General features: G+C 38.5%; 1 protein-coding gene and 1 non-coding gene across 6 annotated transcripts in view; one reads left to right on the top strand and one right to left on the bottom strand.

Annotated features, from left to right (window-relative positions):
• Window positions 1-16,543, top strand: part of DNM3 (dynamin 3) — a 614,639-nt gene that overhangs the window by 318,446 nt on the left and 279,650 nt on the right. For all 5 annotated transcript variants that reach the window (XM_065935707.1, XM_065935708.1, XM_065935705.1 and 2 more), the window contains one exon: window positions 10,116-10,229. In XM_065935707.1, coding sequence (XP_065791779.1) covers window positions 10,116-10,229 — 114 coding nt within the window. The remainder of the gene's footprint in view (window positions 1-10,115; window positions 10,230-16,543) is intronic.
• TRNAC-ACA (transfer RNA cysteine (anticodon ACA)) lies at window positions 11,404-11,475 on the bottom strand. The gene has a single exon. It is a non-coding gene; the product is annotated as a tRNA-Cys (tRNA).

A 16,543-nucleotide genomic window follows, 5' to 3' on the forward strand; every position in this document is an offset into this window, starting at 1 on the left:
GGAAAGCCCATTGTCTCCATGGTTTTCCCTTTACCAGAATGTCATATAGTTGGAATTGTACAGAATTTAGACTTTTCAAATTGACTTCTTTCACTTGGGAATATGCATTTAAGGTTTCTCCATGTCTTTTTATGACTTGATAGCTAATTTCTTTTTAGTGTTGAATAATATTCCAATATCTGGATGTGCCATGGTTTATTTACCCATTCATCTACTGAAGGACATTTCAGTTATTTCCGAGTTTTGGCAATTATGAATAAAGGTGCTATTTTGTTGTTTAGTCGCTCAGTCTTGTTCAACTCTTTGCGACCCCATGGATTGCATCACGCCAGGCTTCCCTGTCCTTCACCATCTCCCAAAGCTTGTTCAAACTCATGTCCATTGAGTCGGTGATGCCATCCAACCATCTCATGCTCTGCCATCCCCTTCTCTTCCTGCCCTCAATCTTTCCCAGTATCAGGGTCTTTTCAAATGAGTCAGTTCTTTGCATCACATTTCAGCTTCAGCATCTGTCCTTCCAATGAATACTCAGGGTTGATTTCCTTTAGGATTTCCTGGTTTGATCTCCTTGCAGTCCAAGGGACTCTCAGGAGTCTTCTCCAACACCACAGTTCAAAAACATCAACTCTTTGGTGCTCAGCCTTCTTTATGATCCAACACTCACATCCACACATGACTACAGGAAAAACCATAGCTTTGATTATATGGACCTTTTTTGGCAATTGATGTCTCTTCTTTTTAATACACTATCTAGATTTGTCATAGTTTTTCTTCCAAGGAGCAAGCATCTTTTAATTTCATTGCTGCAGTCATCATCTGCAGTGATTTTGGAGCCAAAGAAAATAGTCTGTCACTGTTTCCATTGCTTCCACATCTATTTGCCATGAAATGATGGAACCAGATGCCATAGTCTTTGCTTTTTGAAAGTTGAGTTTTAAGCCAGCTTTTTCACTCTCTTTCACTTTCATCAAGAGGCTCTTTAGTTTCTCTTTGCTTTCTGTCATGAGGATGGTGTCACCTGCATATCTGAGGTTATTGATATTTCTCTGGGCAATCTAGATTCCAGCTTGTGCTTCATCCAGCCTGGCATTTTGCATGATGTACTCAGCATATACATTAAAGAATCAGGGTGACAATATATAGCCTTGATGTTCTCCTTTCCCAGTTTGAAACCAGTCTGTTGTTCCAAGTCCAGTTCTAACTGTTGCTTCTTGACCCGCATATAGCAGGAGGCAGGTTACGTTGTCTGGTATTCCCATCTCTTTAAGAACCTTCCACAGTTTGTTGTGATCTACACAGTCAAAGCTAGTGGAGGTGATGGAATTCCAGTTGAACTATTTCAAATCCTAAAAGATGATGCTGTTAAAGTGCTGCATTCAATATGCAAGCAAATTTGGAAAACTCAGCAGTGAGCACAGGACTGGAAAAGATCAGTTTTCATTCCAATCCCAAAGAAACGTAGTGCCAAAGAATGTTGAAACTACCTCATAATTGGCAGTTGTCCAACACACTAGCAATGTAAAGCTCAAAATTCTCCAAGGCAAGCTTCAACAGCATGTGAACCGAGAACTTCCAGATGTTTAAGCTGGATTTAAAAGAGGAACCAGAGATCAAATTGCCAACATCTATGGATTATAGAAAGAGCAAGAGAATTTCAGGAAAAAACATCTATTTCTGCTTTATTGACTACGCCAAAGCCTTTGACTGGGTGGATCACAACAAACTATGGAAAATTCTTCAAGAGATGAGAATATCAGACTACCTTACCTTCCTCCTGAGAAATCTGTATGCAGGCCAAGAAGCAACAGTTAGTACTGGGCATAGAACAATGAACTGGTTCCAAATTGGATAAGGAGTATATCAAGGCTGTATATCGTCACCCTGCTTATTTAGCTTACATATAGAGTACATCATTTGAAATGCAGGGCTGGATGAAACACAAGCTGGAATCAAGATTGTCAGGAGAAATATCAATAACCTCAGATATGCAGTTGATACCACCCATATGGCAGAAAGGGAAGAAGAACTAAAGAGCTTCTTGATGAAAGTGAAAAAGCTGGCTTAAAATTCAACATTGAGAAAACAAAGATCATGGCATCTGGTTCCATCACTTCATGGGAAATAGATGGGGAAACAGTGACAGACTTTACTTCCTTGGGCTCCAAAATCATTACAGATGGTGACTGGAGCCATGAAATTAAAAGATGCTTGCTCCCTGGAAGAAAAGCTATGACCAACCTAGACAGCATATTGAAAAGCAGAGACATTACTTTGCCGACAAAGATCTGTCTAGCCAAAGCTATGATTTTTCCAGTAGTCATGTATGGATGTGAGAGTTGGATCATAAAGAAAACTGAGGGCCAAAGGACTGATGCTTTTGAACTGTGGTGTGGGAGAAGACTCTTGAGAGTCCCTTGAACTGAAAGATCAAACCAGTCCATCCTAAAGGAAATCAGTTTTGAATAATCATTGGAAGGACTGATGTTGAAGCTGAAGCTCCAATACTTTGGCCATCTGATGCTAAGAGCTGATTCATTAGAAAATACCTTGATGCTGGGAAAGATTGAAGGTAGGAGGAGAAGGGGACGACAGAGGATGAGATGGTTGGATGGCATCACTGACTCAATGGACATGAGTTTGAGCAAGCTCTGGGAGCTCTGGTGAAAGATAGGGAAGCCTGGCATTCTGCAGTCCGTGGGTCTCAAAGAGTATGATATGACTGAGTGACTGAACTGAATTGAACTGACACTGTGAAATGTTTTAGCATAGTCAATGAAGCAGAAGTAGATGTTTTTCTGGAATTCTTTTGCTTTTTCTATGATCCAGCGGTTGACAATTTGATCTCTGGTTCCTGTGCCTTTTCTAAATCCAGCTTGAACATCTGGGTGTTCTTGGTTGACATACTATTGAAGGCTAGCTTGAAGCATTTTGAGTATTACTTTGCTAGCATGTGAAATGAGTGCAATTGTGCCATATTTTGAACATTCTTTGGCATTGTTCTTCTTTGGGATTGGAAAGAAAACTGACCTTTTCCAGTCCTGTGGCCACTACTGAGTTTTCCCAGTTTGCTGGCATATTGAGTGTGGCACTTTCACAGCATCATCTTTTATGATATGAAATAGCTCAGATGGAATTTCTTCACCTCCACTTGCTTTGTTCTTCGTGATGCTTTCTAAGGCCCACTTGGCCTCCAAAATGTCTGGTTCTGGGTGAGTGATCACACCATTGTGGTTTTCTGGGTCATTAAAATCTTTTTTGTACAATTCTTCTCTACATTCTTACCACCTCTCTTAGCATCTACTTCTGTGAGGTCCATACCATTTCTGTCCTTTATTGATCTGAGCTGACTGTGGCTCAAATCATGAACTTCTTATTGCAAAATTCAGACTTGAAGAAAGTAGAGAAAACTACTTAGCCATTTAGATATGACCTAAATCAAATCCCTTTGATTTTACGGTGGAAGTGATAATAGATTCAAAGGATTAGATCTGATAGACATAGTGCCTGAAGAACTATGGATGGAGGGTCATGACATTGTACAAGAGGTAGTAATCAGAACTATCTCCAAGAAAAAGAAATGCAAGAAGGCAAAATGGTTGTGTGAGGAAGCCTTACAAATAGCTGGAAAAAGAGAAACTAAAGTCAAAGGAGAAAAGGAAAGATATATCTGTCTGAGTAGAGTTCCAAAGAATAGCAAGGAGAGATAAGAAAGGCTTCTTAAGTAAACAATGCAAAGAAGTAGAGGAAAACAACAGAATGGAAAAGACTAGAGATCTCTTCCAGAAAATTAGAACTACCAGGGTACATAACATGCAAAGATGGGCACAATAAAGGACAGAAATAATGATATGTGATAGCATGTTTTCATATGCCTATTTGCAATCTGCATATCTTTGTTGAGGTACGTTAATGTCTTTGGCCTATTTTTTATTGGGTCTTTTGTTCTCTTATTATCAAGTTTTAAGATTTGTTTGTATATTTTGGATAACAGTCCTTTATCAGATATGTTTTTTGCAAGCATTTCCCCCATTTGTGGCTTGTCTTCTAATGCTCTTGATGATGTCTTTTACAGAGTAGACATTTTTAACTTTAATGAAGTTCAGATTACCAACTTATTTCTTTCACAGATTGTGTTTTTTGGTGTTGTGTCTTAAAAGGCATCATCTTATCCAGGGTCATCTAGATTTTCTCCTATGTTATCTTCTAGGGGTTTTCAGTGTTGTGTTTTGTCAACCTTTTTTCTTTTCTTTTCTTTTTTTAAACTGATTCCAATTATGCTATCTCTCATTCAATTACTAATTGTCCCAATGCTTAACACTATGCTCAAGCCTTCTTTCCAACTTCTCATCCTTACTTTCCTGCAGATAATTCAGTCTGTTCTCTTATCAAGAGAAATGGAAAGCTCAACTATAACCTTTCTCAACCTTCTATGCTTTTCCACTCAGAGAACCTACATCTACCCTCATGAAATCTTTCAGCCTCCCAGGCTCTCAAGATCAGGCAGCTTCATTCCTGTTCAAAGACAGCCCTCTCCCTGTGCTCTTCATCTCATCCGCTCCCATCTTCTTTGTCATTACATCATTTTTTCTTTATCTCTTACCCTGTCCTATTATTTCTCCTCAAGCAATAAATGTATTCAATTTTTGCTCATATCAAAAAAGAAAAAAACATCTGCAAATCAAAAAACAGTAGCAACCACAAAAACAACAAAAGCACCTTCTTTGATCCTATGTCTATTCTGGTTTTAACTTGCTTTCCTCCTTCTCTAGAAAGAGCTCTCTGTAGCCATTGTCTCCATTTTTCACTTCCCACTCACTTTTCTTTTTTTTTTCATTATCTTTATTATTTTTTTTTTCTATTTTAGATTTATATATATATTTTTTCAATGGGTTTTGTCATACATTGATATGAATCAGCCATAGAGTTACACGTATTCCCCATCCCGATCCCCCCTCCCACCTCCCTCTCCTCCCGATTCCTCTGGGTCTTCCCAGTGCACCAGGCCCAAGCACTTGACTCATGCATCCCACCTGGGCTGGTGATCTGTTTCACCACAGATAATATACATGCTGTTCTTTCGAAACATCCCACCCTCACCTTCTCCCACAGAGTTCAAAAGTCTGTCCCACTCACTTTTCAACCCAGTGAACTCTGACTCATCCCACCACCTCACTGCAACTGGCATAACTAAGACACTATGATGTCTGCATTGCACTTTACATGTCCCTTTCTGTGCTGAATCTGACACTCCTAGCCACAAATTCCTTGAAATTCACCTTGCCTATGGCTTCGTTAGTGGTTTTGAACTCTGAATTCTAGATCTTTATAACTAGGCTCACACACGTCTTTATTAATCAAAATAGTAACCGTTACAATGAACACATTTTTGCCCATAAGAAATAAGTTTGTTTATTCCTGTAGCATAAAAATCCATGCTTTGGGATTTGATGAACTCTTGGAAAGCATTTTCCATGTCCTCCTGGTTGTAAAAACATTTTGCCTGGAAAAAGTTGTTGAGATGCTTGAAGAAGTAGTGGTCAGTTGGAGACAATTCAGGTGAATATGATGGATGAAGCAAAACTTTGTAGCCCAGTTTGTTCAACTTTTGAAGCATTGGTTGTGCAACATGTTATTGGGCATTGCTGTGGAGAATTGGGCCCTTTCTGTGGACCAATACTGGCTGGGGACATGGCAATTTTTGGTGCATCTCATCAATTTGCTGAGTATATTTCTCAGATGGACTGATTTTGCAGGGATTCAGAAAGCTGTAGAGGATCAGACAGGCAGGAAACCACCAAAGAGTGACCATGACCATTTTTTGGTGCAAGTTTGGTTTTGGAAAGAGCTTTGGAGCTTCTTCTTGGTCCATTCACTGAGCTGGTCATCACTGGTTGTCATATGAAATCCATTTTGCATCACATATCCCAATCTGATCAAGATGTGGTTTATTGTTGTTGCATAGAATAAGAAAAGACAACATTTCAAAACATCGATTTTTTTGATTTGCAGTCAGCTCATGAGGCAGTCAGTCTTTTTTCACCTTTTCAATTTGCTTTAAATGCAAAATTACCATAGAAAGGTCAACGTTGAGTTCTTGGGCAACTTCTCCTGTAGTTGTGAGAGGATCAGCTTCAATGACCCTCTCGGCTGGCCTTTGTCAACTTCCGATGGCTAGCCACTATGTTCCTCATCTTCAAGACTCTGATCTCTTGTGCAAAACTTCTTGAACCATTACTGCACTCTATATTCCATTAGCAGTTCCTGGATCAAATGCATTGTTGACATTGCGAGTTGTCTCCACTGCTTTAAGACCCATTTTGAACTTGAATAAAAAAATCGTTTGAATTTTTTTTTGTCTAACATCATTTCTTAGGTGTAAAATACATATAAAATAAACAGCAAGTAGTAATTCATTAGCAAAAAACATAAAGCAATAAATATTCATTAAAATGATGTATAACTTAACCACATTTATTCAAGAATATATTCCAATATCAAATGGCAAAGTTCAACAATGCAAAATTGAAATTACTTTTGCACCAACCTTATATTTTCCCCAGGATTCCACTGTGAGCCACTACTATTTCACTCAGTTTTATCAATGCTTGTCACTTATGTATATATACTGATGACTCACAAGTCTAAATGTCCAGTCCTAACATTTCCATTTTGCATCAGAGGTCAGGTCACATCTATTTGTATTTCCCATATGCATGCATGCTAAGTTGCTTCAGTCTTGTCAAACTCTTTGTGACTCTCAAGTACTGTAGCCTGCCAGGTTTCCATGGGCTCTTCCAGGCAAGAATACTGGAGTAGGTTGCCATGCTTTCCTCCAGGGAATCTTCCCGGCCCAGGAATCAAACCCTTGTCTCCTGCATTGGCAGGCAGGTTCTTTATCACTAGCACCACCTAGGAAGCCCATGTGTCTCCTACAGGTACCTCATATTCAGCATGGCCTTGACTGAATTCACTATCAACTCCCTCACTTCTAAAACTTGGTTCTCTTCCTCTACTCCTTCTGATTTGGTAGGCCCATGAATTTCAGAATCATTCTAGAATAGCACAGTGTCCAGTGAAAATATAATAGAAGCCACATTAATAAGAGATATTTAAGATATACTGTGTTAAATAAAATCTATTCTTAATATTCATTTTACCTGCCTCATTTTATTTAACACAGTATATCTTAAATATTATCATTTTCATATGTGATACATTTTAAAACATTTAATGAAATGTTTTACATATCTTTTGTATTAAGTCTTCAAAACCCACTGTGCATTTTACACTTATCACACATCTGAGATTAAACTAGTCATTATGGCTCAGTAACCATATGTGGTTAGTGGCTACTGTACAATGCAGTTCTAGAGTCTTTCCTTTCACTAATCCCCCTTTCATCCAGCCAAAAGTCCTACTGATTTTGTCTCCTAGGTGTTTGTCCAGTAGGTTTATTTATTTTTATGCTTTCTTCATCATGACGTTACTTCACACCTTGGTCATTTCTCACCTGGGTTATTTCAGCAGCTTACGTAACCTAGTTTGTCTCAGGGAGCATGGAAAATTCGCTGGAATGCAGGAGGATATAATAGAACATCTAAATACATATTTTTATCTAGAAAACAAAATACAGTTAAGATTTATTAGTATTTAAAATGTGTGTGTGTGTGTATATATAATATGTTGATGCCAGTACTGTCACTCTGTGACACAGAGAAGTCAGTAACAAAGTTATAAACATAACAAATAGGTTTCTCCCACAAAATAAAAAAATAAAATATTGATTTCATCTTCATATCATACTTTCAAATTTCTTTGTATGTTTCTGTGGATGTACACAGTTTACTAGTACAATGGTCATATATACTTAATAAATTTACATGTATACTTGAAATTTATTTTTATTTTGCCAATTTTATCTAGAATTTGGGGTCTGTTGAACTGAATTTGACTCTGATTTTACCCCACTTTACCTCTCCAGCCTCAATTTCTTCATCCCAACTCATATTTTTGGCATTAAGTGTCTCTTTCCTATTGTGTTCTTTTTTTGTCCTTCTTTATGGAGAACACATAAACAGACAGGACTACTTCCTGGTCTAATTTGAATTCTGTTAGACTCTTTTGAGCTACCATGTTTCCAAGGAAAGCCTATAAACTATTAACATTTTTTAAGTTGTATCCAGTACTCCTTCTCTTACTTAGCATACATCTCTTATTACACTATTATGTTGAAATTATCTCTTTATGGATCTTCATTCCCTATAAAACTATAAAATTCTTGAGGGCAGGGTGTAGCATCATCACCTTTCTCATATTGACGTATGATAGGTTCTTAGCAAATGTTTGCTGAACTGAATTCATGGTTCTTCTTAATGAAGCCAGCCTGTTTTATCAACAGGTGAAATGGTGATTTTCTTATTGCAGTTCGTAGAGTATCTGGAAGACTTCTTTATCCAATATGCCTGATGAAATAGTGAATATACTTTCATTGAGTGGGCTATGTTGAGTATGCTGTTTGTAAGCTGTGGTGGTGTGGGTAACAGTCTTACTGGGAAATAACCAGTTCCTTCTTACTAAAAATTAAATGAGATTATTTGCTGTAAGGAAAATGAAATTTAGATTGTATGTATACAGGCAGTGATTTTCAAACTTTAGTATGAAAAAGACTCACTTTGCAAAGTATTAATCTGTAGCTTCCTGGATTTCATATGTATCTATTCTGATTCATGTGGATTTCTAGTTGTCCCAAGAATCTGTGTTTTTAGAAAGTATCCCACTGGTTATTTACTGTAACCATTTAATTTTATTAAGTATGGTATAAACCATACTTTGAGAAGTATTGTTTCCTTCTTCCTGAAGCAAAGGGTAAGAAGGAGTAATTTTAAACAGTCACACTGCCTCAGTGTGGGCCTGAGTGAGGTTCTGTCTGGGGATCTGTAGAGTTCAAAAAGGGAAAAATAGCTGATGCTGGTAGGTATTGAAACAGGGAACCAAGGGAAACTGAGACTGGGGTGTGGAATGAGTCTTGGAAGACCAGTAATGACCTTGACTTATTTCACCATTTTCCCTAGAATTGGCTTTCCTTCTCCAACTAGAAAACTTAAAAATAACATGTAAATATAAAAATAAAATCTGATTATTAGGGTATTTCCATTTACCTTTAGGAAGGTAATGACACTCATTAGTCATTCAGTAAGTAATTTTAAAAAATATTTCAGGATGTCTAGCATAATGAACACGGTATAGGGTGATTTTTTATATTTAGAATGATATTACAGTTCCATGTGGTATTTCCTTTCTGTGACAACAAAAATTATCTAGCATAGAGGAAATGGTAAACTATGCCATGTGGAAAACAGAATTTAACTTTGCAACAACCATGAGGAAAAAATAGATCTTCAGTTAAATGCCATTTGTAGATAATTTCTATCCAAGTTGCTAATGTTTGAAAAGTTAAACACTGTTTAAAGGTTTTTATGATGATTCTGGGTATTTAGCTTAGCAAAAACAACCAGAAGTAGATGGATAAATCTGCACCATTAAAAACTTCAAACTTTTAATTTTGACATATTGTTTCAGCTTTGTCTCCCATTCAGCCTATTCAGAGCTGTTAACAAGGAACTAACTGGTTGGCTTGAGTGTTTTCTTTTCACCGTTTGGTGGCCAGTCTCTGGTGGAAATTCTGAGATGCAAACCAGGCAAACAAGTGGGCCAGTGGGCTGGACGGGGATAAGAGACAGTGGTCATGGAGAATCTATTGTTGTTCATCCAATCAACTAAACATATTTTAATTGTAGCAGCAGTGCCATAAACAGGCCAGGCACAAGCATTTAATTTGCTATGTTTTATTCCTGTTTCAGTCTCTGTGCTTCCACCATCCCTATGAATCCACAGTTTTGATTTGATTTTGTTCATTTGATGGGAGAGACTTCCCTCTAGTTATCTGGGCTTTTGGAAGATATATTATTTTGAATAGTTTAAGAGAAGTTGAGCTTTGAGGAAATAGTGCTGTTCTTACTGTAACTTGTATCTTATTTTTAACTTAGGACAAGACTTGTGTTCCCCATAGGCTCATATTAAACTAAACATCTCTGCTGATCTGTGCTCTTTTGAAGGTGATTCGCAAGGGATGGCTAACCATCAGCAACATTGGCATCATGAAAGGAGGCTCTAAGGGATACTGGTTTGTCCTTACTGCTGAGAGTTTGTCCTGGTACAAAGATGATGAGGTAAGTCACAAAAGTGACAGAAGTTTTTAAATTAAAATGCTTCTGTTTCAGGTGAATTGATTTTATTGTCGTATACAGTATTGAGACTGGTGGTTTTCATTTAGTAGTTGACTTGGGATGTTTGTTTGAAGAAACACTGTTTTTTCCTCATAGATTTTAAATTTTACAGTAGTTCCCTCAAATATCTTTTATTTCTTTGATGTACTCACATGTTTGTTTACCTAAAGGAATGGAGTTAGGGACCTGTAGTTGAAAACTTCCTTTTTTGTAAGAATGGCCAAGTTACTGATATAGTGAAAGCTATTTTCATTAAATAATGTTTTGAAAATACTCAAGGTAATAGATCATCATAGAAACAAAGTTAATAGCAGTGATGCAGAGTTAATAAAGCATTTTGGAATTGTTGCTGTGACATCTGTCTCAAATGACAGGCTTTTGAAAATGTCCAAATCACTAGTCTTCAAGTGAGTCCCAGATAATTATTTATACAAATTTTTTCTTTGAGAATTTGATATCTATGTAAAAGCATGGATTATGATAATTATGGTGTTCTGGTTCATGTTAAATGTTAATAATTTTGGTCCTGTGACTTATTACTTGTTTAAATCTGATAGTTAGAAAAGCACACACAGGCAAAAATCAGTCTTACAGAGCCATTAAAGTGCTATAAAATGATACTGGTAAACTTGGGAGGGCATGGATGGAAATTCATAGTGTTTTGGAAATTTGAATAGCTCTGGTCTGAGGTGAGAAGTTTTTGGTGCTTATAACGCAGCATCCAAACATTGGTTAAGAATACTCTGTTATGGCAAAACTATTTAACAGGTGAGATTGCATCAGTTGTGTTTGACTGTAAATGGCAAGCATTTCAGAGTTAAAAGTCCTTCCATTCTTGGCTTGATAGCTTTTGAAAGCACTACAAGGTACTTTCTCAAATTGTTGGGGGAAAGCTTTGTGTCCTGCCTAGTTCAAGTGCTTTGTGTACAGTAGTGTGTGGAATAAGTATCAGATGACTCACTGAGGGCCACTACATTTTCTGCAGTGAAAGTGAAGTCGCTCAGTCGTGTCTGACTCTTTGCAACCCCATGGACTGTAGCCTACCAGGCTTCTCTGTCCATGGGATTTTCCAGGCAAGAATACTGGAGTGGGTTGCCATCTCCCTCTCCAGGAGATCTTTCCAACCCAGGGATTGAACCTGGGTCTCCTGCATTGTAGGCAGACGCTTTACCGTCTGAGCCACCAGGGAAGTCCAAATTAAAAGGAAACCAAATCCTATAGAAAGATCCAAAGGAAATTTCTACTCAAAAGCTTTGTTTCAAATGTTTATGTCATATATTTTACTAACTTCAGTCAAATGTGACATTGGTCACGAGTCTGAGGATTAGCACCGGTTTCTTTCCTGGGCTGGCTGCTTAGATAACCCTCTTAATTCTGTGGAAGCTCCAATGTTTAAAGACTATAGCTTCCCAGAGCTCTGAGATGCCTTCCTAGATATAAACATCAGGAAATAGAAAATCTTCTTTTGTGTTCAGTTGCCCTACTAAATCTTCTCTTAGACACATTTTGCTTACAAGGATTTAGGTGATTATTTATGTACATTTAAATACAGATTGGCCTCTGAGTCTCTCTCAGTTATTCCAGGGAAAGCAAAAGACCTTGCTGAAGAAGCATAATAATTATCTAGTTTTATTTTTATTTTTTTCTTTATATACTTATTTACTTTTGGCTGTGTCGGGTCTTAGTTGCAGCTTATTGGGCTTAGTTGGCCCACAGTATGTGGAATCTTAATTCCCCAACTAGGGATCAAACCCACATTCCCTACATTGGAAAGTGAATTCTTAACCACTGGACCACCAGGAAATTCCTAGTTTTATACTGATTAATGACTCATTTGCTTTCCTCATAGCTCAGTTGATAAAGAATCTGCCTGCAATGCAGAAGACCCCAGTCCAATTCCTGGGTCAGGAAGATCCACTGGAGAAGGGATAGGCTACCCACTCCAGTATTCTTGGACTTCCCTTGTGGCTTAGCTGGTAAAGAATCTGCCTGCAATGCAGGAGACCTGGGTTCTATCCCTGGATTGGGAAGATCCCCTGAAGAAGGGAAAGGCTACCCACTCCCATATTCTGACCTGGAGAATTCCATAGACTGTATAGTCTATGGGGTCTCAAAGAGTCGGACATGACTGAGCAACTTTCACTAATGATTCATTTAATCCACATTATAATCCTAAGGATAAGTACTATAATTATCTTCATTTTTCAGGTAAGTAAATGAAGGAAAAAGCATAACCTTTTGAAAAAGTCATTTCTTTGGGTTCAGTTCTTCTTATGAAAACACTTGGTGGTGGTGAGAATAACTCACTTGCCAAGGTCTCACAACTGCTTGATGACAAAGCAGAAATTTGAATGTAAGCTATCTGGCTCCAGAGTTTATGCCTTCAACCACAAATGGAGGCAAGAACCTCCAAGGTGTTGGAGTTTTCCTAGTCAACCTCGTTCCACTGAGGATTTATTAAGATGCGTTCCAGACATCCTGGCATTGACCTTTCCCTGAGTGCTAGTGTCAGGGGCTCTGAAGACTCAGATTTGCTACTACCGTTGGAGTATGGCTTTAGGGGTTTTGTTGTTTTCGTTGTTTGGCTGTGTGGGTACTGAAAGAAGCCAGTTGAAAGGCACATGATGCTCTTTGCAGGGAAGGAGGAGGATTTGAGGGCTTGGTGAGCTCATGGTCACCCGTCAGCCCCTCCTCTCTTCTATAAACTGAGAAAAGCTTTTTACAAAATCTCTGCTGCTGAAGTTCTGTCATGAGCACTTGATTACAATAAACAGAAAATACACGTGTGCAGTTATAATAGTAACTGGGTGCCAGAGAACATTTTTATTAAAGGTATATATGTGAAAAGTGGTTGTGTGTGTGTGTCTTGAGAGGCAGGGATGGGTAACAATGATCCTTGAAACAAATTGAGTTGATTGAGGTGAAGAAAGTTAAGAAAAGGGTTGTTTTCCTAGTTTAGAGTAATTGATAAAAGAGAAAACGACAGGCAAGTTTGGTGCCCTATGGAGCTAACTACTAGACTAATAATACAAAATCAAATATTAAGTGCTCTGAAGAAAACAGGTCAATGAGCTAGAAACTGATAGGAGGAGGAACCTTTAGATTGAGTGTTTGGAAAGAAGAAACACTGCAGCAAAGACTGGAATGATGAACTGTGTCGAAGATTGTATTGAAGAATCCTCCAGGGTGGGAGTGGGCAAAATGGAGGAGGGGTAAGACAGAGAAATAGGAAATAAAATCAGAGGTATCTCATCAGGCCCCACCAGTGATTTGGATTTTATCCCGAGGATAATTGAAAACCAACTGCCTGTGTCAACAGGATGTGGCCTGATTGGATTTCTGTTTTAGAAAGATCACTGTGGCTGCTGGGTTTAGCATGATGTGTGGGATGTAATGTGTATGTGGATGGAGTGGGGTCGGCAAGAAGAAAAGAAGGGAGACTAGCTAGAAGACTGTATCAGTGGTTGAAGCAAGAGAAGATGGTGGCTTGTGCTGGATGGAGGGGAGAACCCAAGTTCAGGGTCGCAACCTGATGGGCCACATACAGCTACACTATAGTCATTAGATACTGTTCCTCATTTAAAAAACTGCTCAAAAAAAGAGGTAGGAAAATTTCCAGATATTAATGCCTGACTCGTGACCCCTATCTTCAATGTTTTTGTGTCAGTGGGACAGAGCCTTATTCCCCTGGAGCCATTCTCATTCATTCCCATCTTACTGCCTCTTGGCTACCACCACCCTGGTTCTCTATTCTGCTCAGTTTCTCTTACCAGGACTTCCGACCACCACAGGCCACCTTTGAGCCTGCTGGTGGAACAGAAGGGAGGCATCAGCATTGTTCCTTGCTCTTCAGCATTATTCAGTTAATAGTTATTAGCATCTGCTGGGAGATGAGGATGGAAGAGAGGGTATGGGGAAAGGAGGTCAGGAGAAATGTGAGGAGGGTGGGGCCTTGAGGTAGTGATCAGTCTCTGGCCTCTTGAATTTGTTCCCTCAACACCCATCCTTTAGTAGCAGTTTTAAATCATGCTTAGATTTCATACCAGCCTTGCTGTCATAGCTTAACTATGCTTCTGGATATGGATTAAACATGTTTCTGCGGGCAACTTTGAAAACCCCAAATTTAAAATTTTCCTTTGTGATAATAAGCACGAGTTCTTACTCAACTTTTGGAGTCAGTTTGTTGGTAAGTTGAATGTTTGTATTTTGTTCCTCTGATATCTCTCACATCAGTACCTACACATTTTGGAAATCCTATTCCATAGAAGTTTTTCTGTCTCAGTAAAGCAAATGTGACCCTGTAAATATTATTAAGTTACATGTTTGTCATTTATTTAATAACTTATATTCAAATTAGCATAGAGAATTATGGTTTGTTTCTATGTTCTTTCTTATTTCTGCTTTCTTATGTAATTAGACTGATAATGTTTTCATTATGATATAGTTGGCTGTGGAATAAATAGCATATTATGTCATATAAATGGATATGGTTTTATTTAACTTATGACAGGTTTGTAGTAAATCTAAATGGCTTATGAAGTGTACTTGTGATTAAAGAATGGTGGTTCAGACTCTTTACAGGGTGACATTAATTGAACGAAAGACCCTATAGAAAATGGTGCAGTGAAAAGGGTAAGATGCTAGAGAATGTGAATTTTCTATGATTAACTGCCAGTGTTGGAACAAGTCAAACTTCTCTGAGCCTCTGTTTTAGCTTATCAAATGGGGACTATTATTGACCAAATCACCTAAAAAGGAATTTGTACAGCTCTAAGAAATCATATGTTAACAAGTGCCTTTATAAACTTTTAGATATCACATTTATATATTTATTCTTATCATTGCAAGTAATATTACACCCTCCTACAATAATGTAGATGCGAAGAGCTGACTCATTTGAAAAGATCCTGATCCTGGGAAAGATTGAGCACAGGAGGAGAAAGGGACGACAGAGGAAGAGATGGTTGAATGGCATCACCGACTCAATGGACATGAGTTTGGGTAGACTCTGGGAGTTGGTGATGGACAGGGAGGCCTGGTGTGCTGTGGTTCATGGGGTCACAAAGAGTCAGACATGACTGAGTGACTAAACTGAACAATAATGTCATTCTTTGACTCACATGCCTTCTAATTTCCAATTTGTTGTCATTTCCTATTGTGAGATAAGATGTATGGGATCTGGAATTTTTCAGCAGAGAATGGTATGGTTCAGAGAGTAAGAGGAAATTCAGATTCTATCTCTTCAGTGGGACTTTTCCATGCTGCCTCTCCTTCAGCCTGTGAGTTAGAGATGGTGATATCAAACTATGTGATTTCCTATCCAAGATGGCAGAGGCAATAGCGTGATAACCCCACATAATAATTTTAAGCTTGAGTTTGTATGATGGTAATAGTAGGTCCCCAACATTTTCCCTGCTTTCTCCCTATCCTTAAAGTAACTATCTACCCTATTCTTAAATTTTAGATGGATTCATGAACACCTTCAAACATCTGTGGACCACATGTTTTGAACCATTATTCTGTGTTATAGTAATGATATTTGTAATGTTACTGACAGATGATCTTGATAGAAAGGTTTCCAACCTGTGTCCCAGGCTATTGTTATTTCCACTTGTAATCTTCAGAGAATCTATATAATACAGTGTGCTTATGGAAAACATAATTAATCTACCTATTGGATGCTTGACTATATATTTTTTGTGCTGTGCTGTGCTTAGGTGCTCAGTCACGTCTGACTCTTTGTGACCCTATGGACTATAGCCCTTCAGGCTCCTCTGTCCATGGGGATTCTGTAAGCGAGAATACTGGAGTGGGTTGTCATGCCCTCTTCTAGGAAATCGTCCCAACCCAGGGATCGAACCCAGGTCTCTTGCATTGCAGGTGGATTCTTTACTGTCTGAGCCACCAGAGAAGCCCAAGACTACTGGAGTGGGTAGCCTATCCCTTCTCCATTGGGTCTTCCCACCCTAGAAATCAAGCTGGGATCTCTTGCATTGCAGGCGGATTCTTTACCAACTGAGCTACCAGGGAAGCCCATATTATCCTTTAGCATTATTAGAAAAGTGGCCCTGCACACATTTCGAGGGGCTATGTAGGCCTCTTCTTGGGTTCATTCTTTCCGGGGTATTCTGTCATTGGGTATACCCCAAGTCAAGGAGGAGTTGTACATGGGGGTGAGGACAGAGCTTGGATTTGTGGGCTTGCATGTCTCATACATCCCTTGGGGTCTTGGATGAATCCTACTCAGTTCTTTTGAT

The sequence above is a fragment of the Muntiacus reevesi genome, chromosome 5 (genome assembly GCF_963930625.1).
Source record: "Muntiacus reevesi chromosome 5, mMunRee1.1, whole genome shotgun sequence".
Lineage (NCBI taxonomy): Eukaryota > Metazoa > Chordata > Mammalia > Artiodactyla > Cervidae > Muntiacus > Muntiacus reevesi.